General features: G+C 35.8%; 1 protein-coding gene across 1 annotated transcript in view; it reads right to left on the minus strand.

Annotated features, from left to right (window-relative positions):
• ANOS1 (anosmin 1) overlaps positions 1–14,481 on the minus strand; it is a 128,113-nt gene that overhangs the window by 21,913 nt on the left and 91,719 nt on the right. The window contains exons 7-8 of the mRNA XM_014960175.1: positions 12,372–12,519; positions 8,938–9,090 (exon numbers count right to left, since the gene is read on the minus strand). Coding sequence (XP_014815661.1) covers positions 8,938–9,090; positions 12,372–12,519 — 301 coding nt within the window. The remainder of the gene's footprint in view (positions 1–8,937; positions 9,091–12,371; positions 12,520–14,481) is intronic.

A 14,481-nucleotide genomic window follows, 5' to 3' on the forward strand; every position in this document is an offset into this window, starting at 1 on the left:
ATGCTCCATCAAGTTCCAAAACTGGATTTTCATGGTATGCATCATGGCACACCCTATCAGGATGCTGCTTTGCTGAACTGTTATTCATAAAGCTAATGGCATTAATATGCAGTTTCTAAATCTGCAGTTTAAGACTACTGAGTCTATGAGAAAAAGAACAGAGCAAACCCAGGTTAAATACCTATAAAATCATGCGCATACAGACAGGGTGAACAGAGCTTGACTGTTTTGTGTGTCTAAAATGTAAGAAGTGGCTTCAAAACAAATAAAAAATATGGTTCTTCATAGAACAAGCACTTAAAACTCTGGAACCCCATAATCCAGGATGTTTCAGATGCCCAAAATTTATGTGACCCTACTGGGACACTGGATATTATCATGGAAGAGAAATGCATAAGAAGTACAATTAACTTTGGGCTGAGGAAATGCCATGAACTAGAAGTTGTCTGAAGCTGGGACAGTAATCTGCTGAAGTGTCATTACACGCTTGCCCTGTTCTTATGCTCCTTTGGATTTACTTTTGGCCACTGACAAAACCAGAATACTTAGTGGGACCGACCTTTGGTCTAGAATACTATGGATATTTTTATATTCAGTTTATGGTCAGAGGAGTAAAAGCAACTAGCGTTTAAGAACACATTATTCATCAGCTGCATACATGTGACATCTTTAAATTTAGATTACAATTTCACTGCCAGATACCCTTTTTTTTGGTGTCTTTCCAACTCTAGCTACTCATTGAAAAAATCCAGTTTCTTTCCCTGCCTGCAGTGTTTATGCAACTGATTTTATGGCCATGTTGTAAACAAGGCTAGTTAAACAATACAGGTTAAAAAGAGGCATGTGGAGGAAAACTCACCCAATTTACAAGAGGACACTTACTAGGTTAAACCACCTTCACCATAAGCATGATGACTCGCTGCTGATAGTTTAACCTTCCCTGGATCATAAGCTAAATATTTTACTGCAGAACTCAGGCAGGCTAAGAGCACTCATGAGCAGTTAGTACTTCATAGCTGATGAAAGGTATCTTGCTCAAGTGCAGTACCTCTATCTTTCTACTCATAGCAGAAATAGTAGGATTATTCCAAGCATGACAGTGTAAGCATATAAGACAAAGTTTTGACTGAATGTGACCTAGTGGTACAGTTTAGGGAGAGGAGGGGAAGAACCGGGTGGTAAAAAGCTTGACATTTTTACCCCTCAGTTATTCAGACTGCCTAACAACAGGCATTGCCATTGACAATCTTATAGTCACACCATATAAATTCAGATATGCATACATAAAAATTTCTGCATCTGTTGTTAAAATAATGAACTTCATAGGTTGTGGTAATATTCAAGTAGTAATAAGAAATGTAGAAAACTGTGTTCTGGGTCGACAGGTATTATTGAAGGAACATAAAAATGCTTGTTTTGAAAACGTATTTTTTCCCGAAGAATAAAAAATTGGGTAGGAGTTTATTTATTAGTTGGCCAGTTAATATTTTCAATGCCTTGAAGTGAGTTAAGTCTTGATAAATGATTTCACAATGCAATATTGAATGTATATCTGCAGGTACTCATCCCACATAATGATGGTCTATCTTTGGACTGCACTCAGGGACCAGGCAATTTGCAATTACATTTCTATTCGATCTTGTCATGTAACTTCAAAAGAAATCAAGTTTAGATTTGTATTAAGTTTAAGAATATAAAGAAGACTTATTTTAAAAGTATAAATTAAGTCAAATTGAATAGTCTTTCAGAATTACTAAAGGTGTTCTGGAGTGCAATTCAGGTCATACGATTCAGGCTTGTGAACAGCATACACTATGTACATTTTAAAATGAAGGGGATCAATCATACAAAGTGTTAGAACTAGTTTGATGAATGTTCTGGACCAAACCAGTATAGTACAGCCACAATCTGCCTTTGGCAGACATCAGTGTGTGCCTGCTAAGTAAAATCAATCTTATGTGCTGTCTGAGCTCTGGGACCACAGCAGGTACTTCTGATTTGGCTTCTGATAATTTGATTTCCTGGCAGACTTTGAATCAGTTCCAACAACATTCCTGGGACTAATCATTGGACAGACTTGCCCCTAAGTCTGTCACACCAAGAACTTTAACCACCTACCCTGAAAGAAATGGAGATTTGGAAGTGAGTGAAAGGCATTCAGAAATGGTTTTCTGTTGTTCCTGTGGAAACATGAAGAAATGCAGTAAACTGTGCCCTTGAAAAGATGCTCCAGTATTGTCTCATTTGCAGGGGATATGCCACTGAGGTTGCCTCTATTGTAAATGTGATTTTAAAACTTTACTATTTGTCCCACTAATCAATTGCATACTATTTGAGAAGTTGCATACTATCTGCTCTACCAAACTGTATTATTTGTTGATGTTTTTTATGACTCCCACCAGCAATGTTTTAAGCACTGCTAGCAAGTCACATTTGGACATAAACCAACTAGTCCAAGTTCTGTCCTCAGTTTATAAAGCACAACTGGAGATGGTCAGATGCTCCCCCTTTCAGTCTCTCCAGGCAGCAAAAAGGCAGAGAGATTTTAAAAAACCTTAGTGGAATAACAAAAAAATTTATTCCTAGAACTACATTAGCTCTATGTAAAACAAAGTTATGGAGGAGGAATCACACAGAGGATACTTTTGACAGAATACAGGATGTTCTTTTAACTCTGGAATAATTTCCCACACCAGCTAAAGCTGACAGCATTACCTGCCTCCCCAGGCAGGATGCTGGGGAAGCCCATAGGATACAGGCATCTGAGTCAGCTGTAGCACATGTGGAAAAGCAAAATTATGCAATGTCTAATGGCGAATTTCTAAAGAGTTGATCTAGTCAAAGATTCCTGTGCCTGGGGCAAGCTATACTAATTAAATCACTAAATACAAATGTACATTATGTGTACCCAAACAATCAGCCTCTGCTGAGCTAATGTCTCCGTATTCACATAGAAATATGAGGGAAATATATTGGTATATATTTCACTATAATTAACAGCAAGGTCTTCTTGTTGAAAGAACCATCTGCAACACAGTGATACCTTCAAGTACAAATATTTTACTGCTTAAATATCTATAATTAGAAAATGGCCAGCTGCTCAAACACTGATCTTCCTAGTGCAACAGTCAGTACGAAACTAAATAACTCCTTAGGGTTAAGCAACTACATTCTTTACAATAATAGGTAGATACTCCAACTGGAACTGAAGGGTTTTGTTAGTTTCAATGGCACTAGTTCTGAGAGAAAGGACCATAGGAAAACACAGGAAAAGCTTTCAATTATTTTAAAACCTGCCATATGAAATACCTTATTGCAAACAAGGAGTCAGCATATACAGTCATTTCATTTATCTCCCTGAACTAAGTGAAAGTTAATTTTGTTTTCCTAAGATCTGGTTTTAAAAGCATTCATGGCAGCTTTCTGTTTGCTTTGCCTTGCCTTGCATTTTATTCTTCCCTGTAATTTAATTCATTATTCTTGTTTGGTTGATTTATCAGACAATGGAGGATTCTTTGCCTCTCCCTGCCTTAACTGTGTTTTTTTTTTCCTGCTTTAGCATTTACCAGAAACACAAAGAAAGAAGCCTGAAGCCAAGCCTTAATGCATTTTAAATATTTGTCTTTTTAAGCAAAACCAAGGGGCAGATATATTGATTTTAAATATCTAGAAGTACTTTAAATGTTTAATTTAAACAGGGGACGTAAATGCTCACAGACTTCATTCAAAGAAAAGTGAAGGAAAATAAACCTTTACCTGAGCAAGGAGAGCTACATTATACTCAAATAACAGACACTAAGAAAACAGTACTGAAGGCAGAGTAATGGGTCAGAAAATATTATTGTGACATGTTGCTTTGGAAAGAAATCATCATAATTACATTCAAATATTTTCATGTATTATAATTGTTGCAGCAAGTGATGAGAATTGATGTAGTGAGCTCCTAAAGAGTATTTTTTTCCTTCTGTTTATGGGAAATACCTTATTTTCATACCCTGAAGATACACAAATTCGCAGCAATTTGAAGGCTTTTCAGGTGAAGTCTAAAACCTTAGCTCTCTAGTTACCAAACCGCCGAGGAACAGAGGAAGTATAAGGATTTTTTGTTTTATTTTCACACTCTCAGTGATTACTGCTCTAGATACTAAGCATCTTAATTGTTCCAAGTAGCTAATCCTTTTAAGTAGGGGTTTCAGAATGCATCCAGTCTTGGTAATGGATGGTACTCTGTGATTCCAGCACCAAGGAGTTAAAAGTGATTTCTTTAAATTGATTCCACCATTTGACATAAATAGCACATAATTTCTAATTTCACACAGTTGAGATGGCCAAAAAAATCTCGCCACAAGCAAGTTCTTCTTTTCATTTACAAAAGTGAGATTCATGCTGTTAAAGGAATGTACTGCGTTTCTCTAATCCCTGGCCTAAGTCAGAGGCAGTAAGTGAAAGACATTTTCTTCTTTCAGAAAGAAGCTATTGTATTCATATAATTACAACATGCTTTTGTGATGACTCTGTCTAGCAAAATTATGTGCATTTGCTAAGCACCTTGCACTGCTTGAAGCGTGGAGTTATTTTAGCTAGCCTACATCCTGAAGTAAAATTATTATTGCCATCATACTGAAGCATTCAAACTAGAAGATTATTTCAGAAAGAGATTAACTTTAATGTAAACTCCAGATCCTACATTCCATTCATGCCTCATGCTAACTGAAGCTAACGGGACTTAAGAAATGATACTTGATGAACAGGCCTAAATAAGTCTTTCCTGCTACCAAACTGTGGCGCGTTATGATGCATACATATGGAAATAGGATCTTCCATCCACTTACTCAGACTTAAACTCAAATACTGTGTTCAGTTTCTGAGTACTGATAAGCAATCACTTCTTTACCATATAATAAAGCCAGTTCAGTAATAGTATGCAACACCTCCTCTACTGCAGCTGTTGCACAGGACAGAGGCCTGATCCATTCTATCCAGAGGGATGACATAAAACCAAGAGCTTCAGCCCTGATGTCATCATTGTGGTCTTTCACTGACTTCCTAGAGGCACATCTGTAAATGACACTGAGGAATACATCTTACTCATAGTAATGGAAAAACTATCTTTCAATGTCAAGAGATGTTGCCATACATTACGGAAATCCTAAGGTACATTGCAATAAACTGGTAGGTTCCCTCTGCAGCCTGATTTTCATAAAGGACAAATTCCCTGTCATTCAGAAAACAATTACAACATCTGGTTTAGGGCCTTACAAATAGGACTGAACAACTTGATTTAACTTCAGAGTTCTACTTTGAGCAGATGGTTGGACCAGGTGACCTTCCAACTCATTTAAATTGTTCTATGATTCTGTTCTATTTTGTCCTTTTTAGAGAGACTAGAATGGTTCAAATTCAAAAGCAAAACAACTTCCCAGCTAACAAAGGCATCAATGAAAATAAAGAAATAACCTAAAACATCCTTAGGAACAAGTTTGTGTTTCTTAAGTGGTCTGAGGCTGCAAAAAATCCACACAAGTCTTTCCTTCTGTTTATTTCTGTAATCTGTGGTGGGCTGTGATGCTACAGTGTTGTGAGGCAGTACAAAACTCTTCTATAGAGCCATCTTGGGTTTGGACAGAATTTACAAAAATATAAATGCTCTCAGGTCTAAATAGAATGGTAGGGCAACTGAATTCAAGAATGCAACAAAAATTTCTGAGCAGCTATTACTACAGAAAACGAGTAACATTCTCACAAAATGAAAGACCGCTGCTTTAGTAGCTGTTTTCATTACAGCTAAAAGATACTCTGTATCAAGAGACCATACTGGTTTAAATGTCTTCATCTTAAAAAATTCCAAAATCTAAATGACATATTTATTTCATCACCACTGCAACCATCTGTCTTCAGGACCATGAAGTCTATCACAGAAAGTGAAAATCAAAGCAGACAAAGCAAAGATTCCTAAAAACAATTGAAATGTTGCTTAATTTACAAATTTCAAACATATTCAAGCTTGAGACTCTTTTTTCTTGAATTATTTTTTGTGTTATGGGAACCATTATCAATATACTTATTTCACATAGTTTCATGATATTGTCTTAATATTTATTTGTTTTAAAGTCACATATCCTAATTTAGGAGTATAGTGTTGTTTTTAATAGCAAAGTACAAAATAATGAGAACATCAGAGCAATCAAGAGGGACTCCTGTTTTTACCCATCATGAAGAAGACAAAGAGGTCAACTCCCTGTCAGGAAGGATTTGAACTCTGATTGCCTATGTGCCATGAAAATAGCCTGGAGGCTTGGCCATAGCATATTCCTATCAGTATTCCCTATTATAGTTGCTGCACTCTTATACCTCCTACAGCTCCCTAAACATGACTTGAGACAGTGCAGTTCATAAAGGAGAAAGATGTGTGGGTAGAGTTCCCAACGCAGCTGGCTCCAGTAACTGCTGTCTTTCATAAAGACAAGACACAGCCAATATGCTTCTCCTGCTGTTCCTTGCACGGTGGAAAAGACTTGCTCTGCAGTAAATTGTCACTAGTAAATTTGCAGTCAATACCTCATCCGTGTACTACATAACCTCCAAACTCCTGTAAGAGCTTATAGAAGCTGTTAGCTTCTCAGGAGCAGGTAACTGGCTATATTTCAGTTCCACATGATGCAATGGCTCTTGCTGAGTTACTGCATATGCTGTCAGTCAGAACACAGATATTTTCTTTTTAAAAAAGAAAAGAAAAAAGTAAATGTGACAAACTGTCATATTCTGGCCCTCTTCACACACAAAGCAAAGGGCTATCACTGTTTGTTATGTGAGAAAAATGAATCATAGAATCATAGAATGGTTCAGGTTGGAAGGGACCTTCAAGATCATCAAGTTCCAATGCACCTGCCACGGGCAGGTACACCTCCCACTAGACCAAGTTGTTCAAAGCCTCATCCAGCCTGGTCGTGAACACGGCTGGGGTATATACGTAAACACCCTAGTGCATGTGACAGTTTGCTCCCACTACATCACCAAAACGGACCCCTGGATGTCCCCCTTCTATAACTGGATGTACAGGGATTCACACAAGATCAGTCAGCTGTAGAGTCAGCAACTCAGGAACTCAGGAACTGTGAGTTGCACAACCCGGCCTTACACCTGTGGAAGACACCACAGCCTCCCCATCTTGGAATCTTGTCCTTATATTTTTCACTCCAAACTGCTCAGAATTGAACCTCAGCTCAGAGAGACATTAGGCACCTCTAAGCCTTCTACAAATGAGTTGTCTAGGTTCCCTTCCCAGGGAAAAGAGGCATCTCCAGAGAATGATTCAGCTGTTGTGTGGAATGAATAACTTCAGAAGTCACCTGCTTTTCTTTTTTGACTACAAAAAGAGCTTGGACAATGAGTTGACATTTCACTTCCAGAAGGCTTACTTTTAAGTCCCAAGCTCAGAAAATATAAATCATGCTTCAGATAATCAAAATCACTAATCACTAATAGTATTCACAATTAAAAATCCCTCAACTTTTATTTAAACTTTAAATTACTCCAGCTTTCCATGAGGTTAGGCAAAAATGAAATATAATGGAGAAAGGCAGAAAAAAGAAAACTAGCACAGCCAAAATAGGGACAAACCTCTAAAATGTGTATGTAGTCAGGCCAAACCAAAGCTTGCAAATTTTATGAAGGAATAAGCATTTGATTGTAAGGTATTTGGTATAGCAGGGACAGAAAGGTAACAATTCAAACCGGCAGGCACTTTTTATGAAACAAAAGATACTTCTCACAATCTACACCATCTAGTGTGACATATTCTTATGTTACACAGCATAACTGAGGGGTTATACAGCCTTTCCTCATTCAGGGTGGTGCTGCATATACCTAAAGACAAAAGAACTTAAATATATCCAAAATTACTCGAAAAAATCCAGAAGAAAAGGTGATTATTCATTTTGTAGCCCTTTATTTCAAACACAAAAATTAAATGGATTTTATACATGTGCTACTGCCACAAATGTAGATTGCTCCAAGTTAAAACACTAAATATTAGCACACTTTCAAATAGCAGCACATGAAGCTGTTATGGCTAAGCTGGAGCAATGTGTAACAATCTATATGCTCCTAAAGGGCAAGAAAGCAAAATCCCCTTTTTGATTTCTGAATCTGATTAGGCACTTAAAATTTATGACATTTTCATTCAGACTGGAAGACTTAAACATAAAATTGCTGTTAGATTTTTCTGAAAAAGAGAAGGGTGCACACAGCCTAGCAGAAAACCAACTTAAGGATTTTTTTTTCAGTGGTTGTGGCCATCTGTTCATCGTGTTCTAATTCAAGGTGAGTGATGAAGTTTCGCTTAAAGCCTATCGTGGCATTAACGTGAGCCAGTATAACTCTAAATTTTGTGGTTCAAACTACAGTTTAGTTTTTGTGACAACATTGCATGATTTCCGTACACATTCACTTCCTGATTCATTTTCGAACTGACAAAATCCAACAAGTGATACTGCAGTGGCATCAGCAAAAAATCCACCCACAAACTGTATGTGTTTGAGATCACACTCCAGGGAGACAACATTCATAGCCACAAAAGCTCTGTTGAACATAAGGACAAATTCTACTTTCCAATTTAAAACTTTGCAGAAGCAATTTCCACTGAACTAAAAATTATCTCAGCTCTGGGAAGACTCAGTGTCCCAACATGACTGACTGAAATTTTTGGATAGCTGATTCATGTCATTGCCCTCTGCCAGACATTTACACGTCCATAACACAAATAGGAGAAGCAATGTTTCACTCTAACATGATGGTGAAGGGAAGGGAGGATAGGTATAGGATTTAACTTTGAATGATTGTACAAGGTTCATTATATTAGATCAACGTTCTGCAGCTCTGAAGCAGTTGATGACAGTTCCTCCTTAGAAAAAATACTGAAATAAAAATTTGACAAACCTGTCTTCTTCCAGTAGACTTTGACCTGAAGTTGATTGTCCTGATAGAAAGGAGTTCCAATTTTAAGAAAACGAGTGGTTTTTCTTCTTTGAAATGTTGGGTAAGGATCTGCCAGTCCTTTCTGGGGTTTCCCAGCAGAAGATGTCTGTTCCTCTGCAATACACAGAACAAACAGGAATTATTTAAAGCTCTGTATAATGACTATGTTAATGGTGCTGAAATTCAGAAAATAATACTATTTTAAATCCAAATGATCTTATTTCAGTATCTTACCTAAATGAAATTAATATAAACAAACTGTCCATAATCGTTGAAAAGCATATAATTTGTCTGAAATTCAGTCAAAAAAATATTTTGGATAGAGAGAAAAAAAGATAAATATATTTTAATATGAAAATGCTCTGTAAATTTTCAAAAGAATAATAAAGAAGGGGAGTGTATTTATATCCCCAAGAACAAGAAATGTTAACACATTGACTTTTTTAAACAGGCACTGTATCTAGCAGTAGTTCTGTATAATCATTCATGGTCTTGATATTTATGCAGTGTTTGAATATACACAAAACCCAAGGATGGCATTGAATGTAACCCACAGAGTGCCACATGTGGTTATTACATCAAAGTAAATATAGTCCTTTGCTATGCTATGTAAGAACACTCTGGTCAGATTAAAGATCTTTCTTGCCCACTTCCCTGTTCCCAACAGTGAACAGTGAATGCTTAGGAAAACATTGTAAGAGCAGAATTAACTTTGAGCAATTCCCTTGGTGTTATGTGCCCAGCTTCCAACAAGCAATGGTAACGGGATGTCCTTCATCAAGTGTTTCATTTGGCATCAGTTCATCAACATTTAGCAGGGCTGACAGTATTTCTACATATTTTCTGTTGACAAGGCAGCACTGCTGATTCAAACTGCATTTACACTGCACACTTGCAAATATATCAATTCTGAGCAATAGGACAGTATTTGCATCAGATTAACAAAAAAAAAAAAGCTGTATTTAATTCAGTAATAAACGTAACTGAAAGGTAAAGATTCTAATAGTAAGGAAGTGGCAAATTATTAACTACATACTTGAGAGAAAGAGGGAAAGGCACAGGCTTCAATAATTACCATGAGTGACATGTAAACTTGAACATTGTGCCCTACATGCAGCTTCATCTGATACCCACTTGCTTTTTGGCCAAATTTTACTTTGTCAATCTTTTGCTTAATCTGAGACAATTTTACATTTTCTTTGCTTGTTTTAAATAAAACTACCAAACTTAAGCAAATTCTTTCTCAAGATAACCATAACTACATAAAAGGAAACCAAGAAGTGATTGAAAGAAGTACAAACTTAAATCTATTAGGTATACTTCAACTTCAAGTATTTTAATTTTACTAAATCTCTGCTTTGCTGCTCTTTGTCTGCTCCATTTCCGAAAAACCAGGACACCAATTTAGAATATTTCTATATAAAGATCAAGAGAGAGAGTCTTGCTGCATTTCCCAGAAGTGAAGCATACAAATATAGTGAGGCAATGTATTTCTGAGTGTGGGGAAATACAGTGCCAGAGGGCTAGGGTCAAAGCTGACAGAGGTCTGTAGGACTAAATTACTTTAGTGGGTTATGGACTACTCTCTATTCTGACAATAGGAACAGACACCTAAAAAACAAGAGCTTAATTCCACAGAACTGAATAAGTGACAGTGGGACGTCAGCAAAATTGGCATGTTACTTCTGGAACTGCTTCCCAAAGGCCATGGAAGTCCCCAAATAAAGAGGAGGTGTGAAAGTCATTTCCTAGATAATATTTCAGGCAATATTTTTTTTCTTTTTCATATTTCTCCATCTGCTTCTGAGTACTCTCAAACCCTCAAGCAGCACTGGCTCTGTATCCAACTAACTTCAGTGAGATTCAGAAGATGAATTTGCATCTCCTCCAGGAGCAGTTTTGTCTTTTCTATGTAAGCTATAATCTACCCATTGTTTAAAAACGTCCAGAAAGGCTCAAACAAACTTCTCAGAAGAGTGCTGTATGCACTAAAATGCGTGATATCAGTGGTTTAAGCTCAAAGAATCTTGAATCGTTTACTTCTTGGCTTTAACAGAAAGGATGCTCAGATTTTTCTATAAACTTATTGTTGAAGTACTCTCCTGTAAAACAAATATGTGTTTTATTTCTCACAGGTGCTGATTTGCAGTTAAAAAGAAAATACTGCTCATTAGCTAAATGGACATTCTTAACTTGAACATAACAGTCAAATACTTGAAGTATATGAGAAAACAAAAATATTGCTCTTAGTATAGTATTACTCTGGTGTGAAAAACAATACAACTACTAATGAACCTTTTAGTCAAAAAACAGGCACCACAGTAAAGTGAAATAAAGCACAAGGCATTGGAAATTCTATAATAATTAGACATTAGTAGATAGCAGACTTTCACAAAAACTACTGTTGGACTGCTTTATGAAGCAAAACAACCAGGAAGAGGGCAGATTATCCAAGCAAAATTGTGGAAGGAATTTAAATCTAGCTGTGATGATGGTAGGAAAGAGGTGACAAATGGTGACAAATAAAGTTCAAACTTTGAGTGTATTTTAAAAAAAAAGAAAGTGAATGGATGGAAAATGAAATGGAGTCACAACAGGATATTTAACATTATATACTTTAACATCTTATCAGAATTTTGCTGTATTGGTTAATCAGAAACACATCAGCATTTGGGGCAGTAACTTGGTATTCCAGTGTAATTATATAAATAGCTTTTAACTAAGACTAAGAATCATGGTTTACTTTCAGATTCGGATACGTTTTTCAGTTATATTATCTTAGCATGTGAGTTTTAAAGAAGATCTTAACAAGAAATAACCTGACATCTGAAGATCTCAAGATTCTAATTTGAATGAGGGTCCTATGTGTGCAATAATTTCTTGAGAATTCAGTGCTTGTCAGGCATGGAACATTTTAGATTGCTTAATAGAAGAGCTTATGTTTTATATTAGTTCGTAGTATATAAATATTTGTGTGCTCCAAATATCTGAATTAATGGGCTCTTCAGAGCAATCAGGATTTTAAAAAGTATTGCAAGCTAAAACTGTCCAGTTGAGACAAAGACACAGCAATGGTTCTGTATTTATACTTGTATTGCATTTTAAAAACATTAACATCACAGTTGTGCAAATGCTTCAATTTTCTTTGCATTTTTTTTATTTCGGGTGAGTAGGATCTAAAATACAGAATTAGGCACAAACTGTCACCTATTTTTAGATAAGAAATTAAACATTAAAAGGTTACTCAACTTCACTGAGACAGGATCACTATGATATGAAACAGAAAACTTTAAGAAAATTATTATTTTTTTAATTTGATAAATCATTACATAAAACATTTGAATTCCAGATAAAGAAGAGACAAAGCATTCAGGTGTTTGAATACAATTACTCACTATTATTCCTGGTGTCCTGAGTTGTGCTAAAATGGAGAGAAACCTTAGCACTTTTTAGGCGTATCTGACCCCAACGTGTTACTGCCTGCAGTTCTACATTGTAGTTGCTGTTGGGTTGGAGTCCCTCCAAGACCACATAATTTTGGGCCTATAATAGAGCAGAATAAATATACAAAGCAGTTATAATATTACTGAAATACAGACCCTTATTAAAAGCAGGCCTGTTATCTTAGGCACACTACTCTCTTTAAATTAGAAAAGCAAACTCATGTATAAATTTCAGCAGAGCAAAATTTCCTTCAAAAAAAAATATATTTTATTTGATCTTTTTTCCTGCGTCATTTTAAAAATACTTTCTTAAAAAATACATTTTATTTGATCTTTTTTCCTGCGTCATTTTAAAAATACTTTCTTGATGTTTACAAAATTATGGCAAATATAGAAACTTATTTTTTAGATCAAAACTAGAGAGGTATTTTACATATAACAAGTTTTTTTCTTATGCCAAAATTATTTTAGCCAAAGAAACTTAAATTTTTTTTCCCCAATTTCTGTGTTAGCAAAGGAATTGAAATTGTTTTTCAAGAGACAGTCAGCTAAAATCCAACATTCAGTACATTAGTCAATATTTTCTATTTGTTCAACTGTTGAAAACAAAAATGGAAAAAAATCTCAAAATGACAACCAAAAATACCCCCTCATTGGTAAAGAACACTTTTCCACTACAGAATGGAAAACAGAAAAGAAAAAATACAGTGTCCATTGTCACGGAAGTGTCTTAAATGCAGAAGCACCAGAGTAGGATTATCATTCTCTGGTCAAAAATATATAAATTAAAGTAAATCCTAGGGCATTGCAAAGAAGAGCAAAGGCTTCTCAGAATTCTTACACCCCTACATTTTTTTAAATATATTTATAAAAATGCCTTTATAGCACGTATCTCAGACAGAAGACTTCATTAGAACACTTTGTGCCTCTGAAGTCTGACAGTCAATCCAGAGTGAAAAACATAACCATGTACTGCCATATTTAACAGTCCAAGGATTCTCAAAAGCATTTCATATCAATTACCTTTAAACAAACACCTTGTTTTGTGCTAAGATATTTATAATATTGACTATAATGCTCAATTAACAGTGCTAGTATTGCAGTCAAATTATTTGAATGTCTACGTGGAATGACTTCATATGAAAAAAAATTATTTGGACTAGACTATATCTAAGGTAAAAACTGGGTAAAAAAAAAAAAAACTTCAATGATCTTTAAAAAATAAGATGTTTCCATCCTTTTTTTTTTTTCAAAATGTTTGCACTTTTAGTTTTTAGACAGAAGAGTTGCTATAATATTCAAAGGACCATTTATTAGAAACAGCCTCAGGAATGTCCTGTGGAGAAAGTCTGAATCTCATTGGCATTGACATACAGTTTCATGAAAAGCTGCAGAAGAAAAAGTATAATAAGCCAGGAGTAATATGAAAGATATTCTAAGAGTCTGCCTTTTCTCTGAAATATGCCTTGGCAATTCTGGATTTTCCTAAATTCAAGGTCAGAACTTGGTCCAAATTACTGTAATGTTGCATTAACATTGGTTGGTTTAACATTTTTATATGTAGGATGTACCCTACACAAAATGCCAACACTACATCAAAGACTCGGCTCAATTTTAAAATTCTCTGGGTTTTGTGATGTAAGGACCAGCTTGTGGACAGAAAGCTCCCCGGTGTCTTTAGGCTGTAGTCTCTGCCATGAAGATCTTTAGCCAATGGCAGATTTTCTGAGAAACACAAACTTTTCTACCTAGCACAGTCCAACCTTACTCCTATCTTGCCAAAATGATTTCTTTAAAGTACAAGAAAGAACTAATTTTCCTTTCTATGCATATTTACCTTTTATATATATATATATATATATAAAAGGTATTTAACTGAAGTAGCAACAAAGACCCAAGTTATCTCAGCCCCTAAAATTACTCCGTATTGTATACACTTTTGGGGAAATTTCCTTTTCCTTCCTGCCCAACACAGAGATGGTGGTTGTGGCTCTGCAGAGCCCAGTCCCTGATCACCCATCAGTTTCCATGAGAAAAGATGGGTCCAGCAGGCTCCCATGGA

The sequence above is a fragment of the Calidris pugnax genome, unplaced genomic scaffold (genome assembly GCF_001431845.1).
Source record: "Calidris pugnax isolate Ruff unplaced genomic scaffold, ASM143184v1 scaffold188, whole genome shotgun sequence".
NCBI classification, from domain to species: domain Eukaryota; kingdom Metazoa; phylum Chordata; class Aves; order Charadriiformes; family Scolopacidae; genus Calidris; species Calidris pugnax.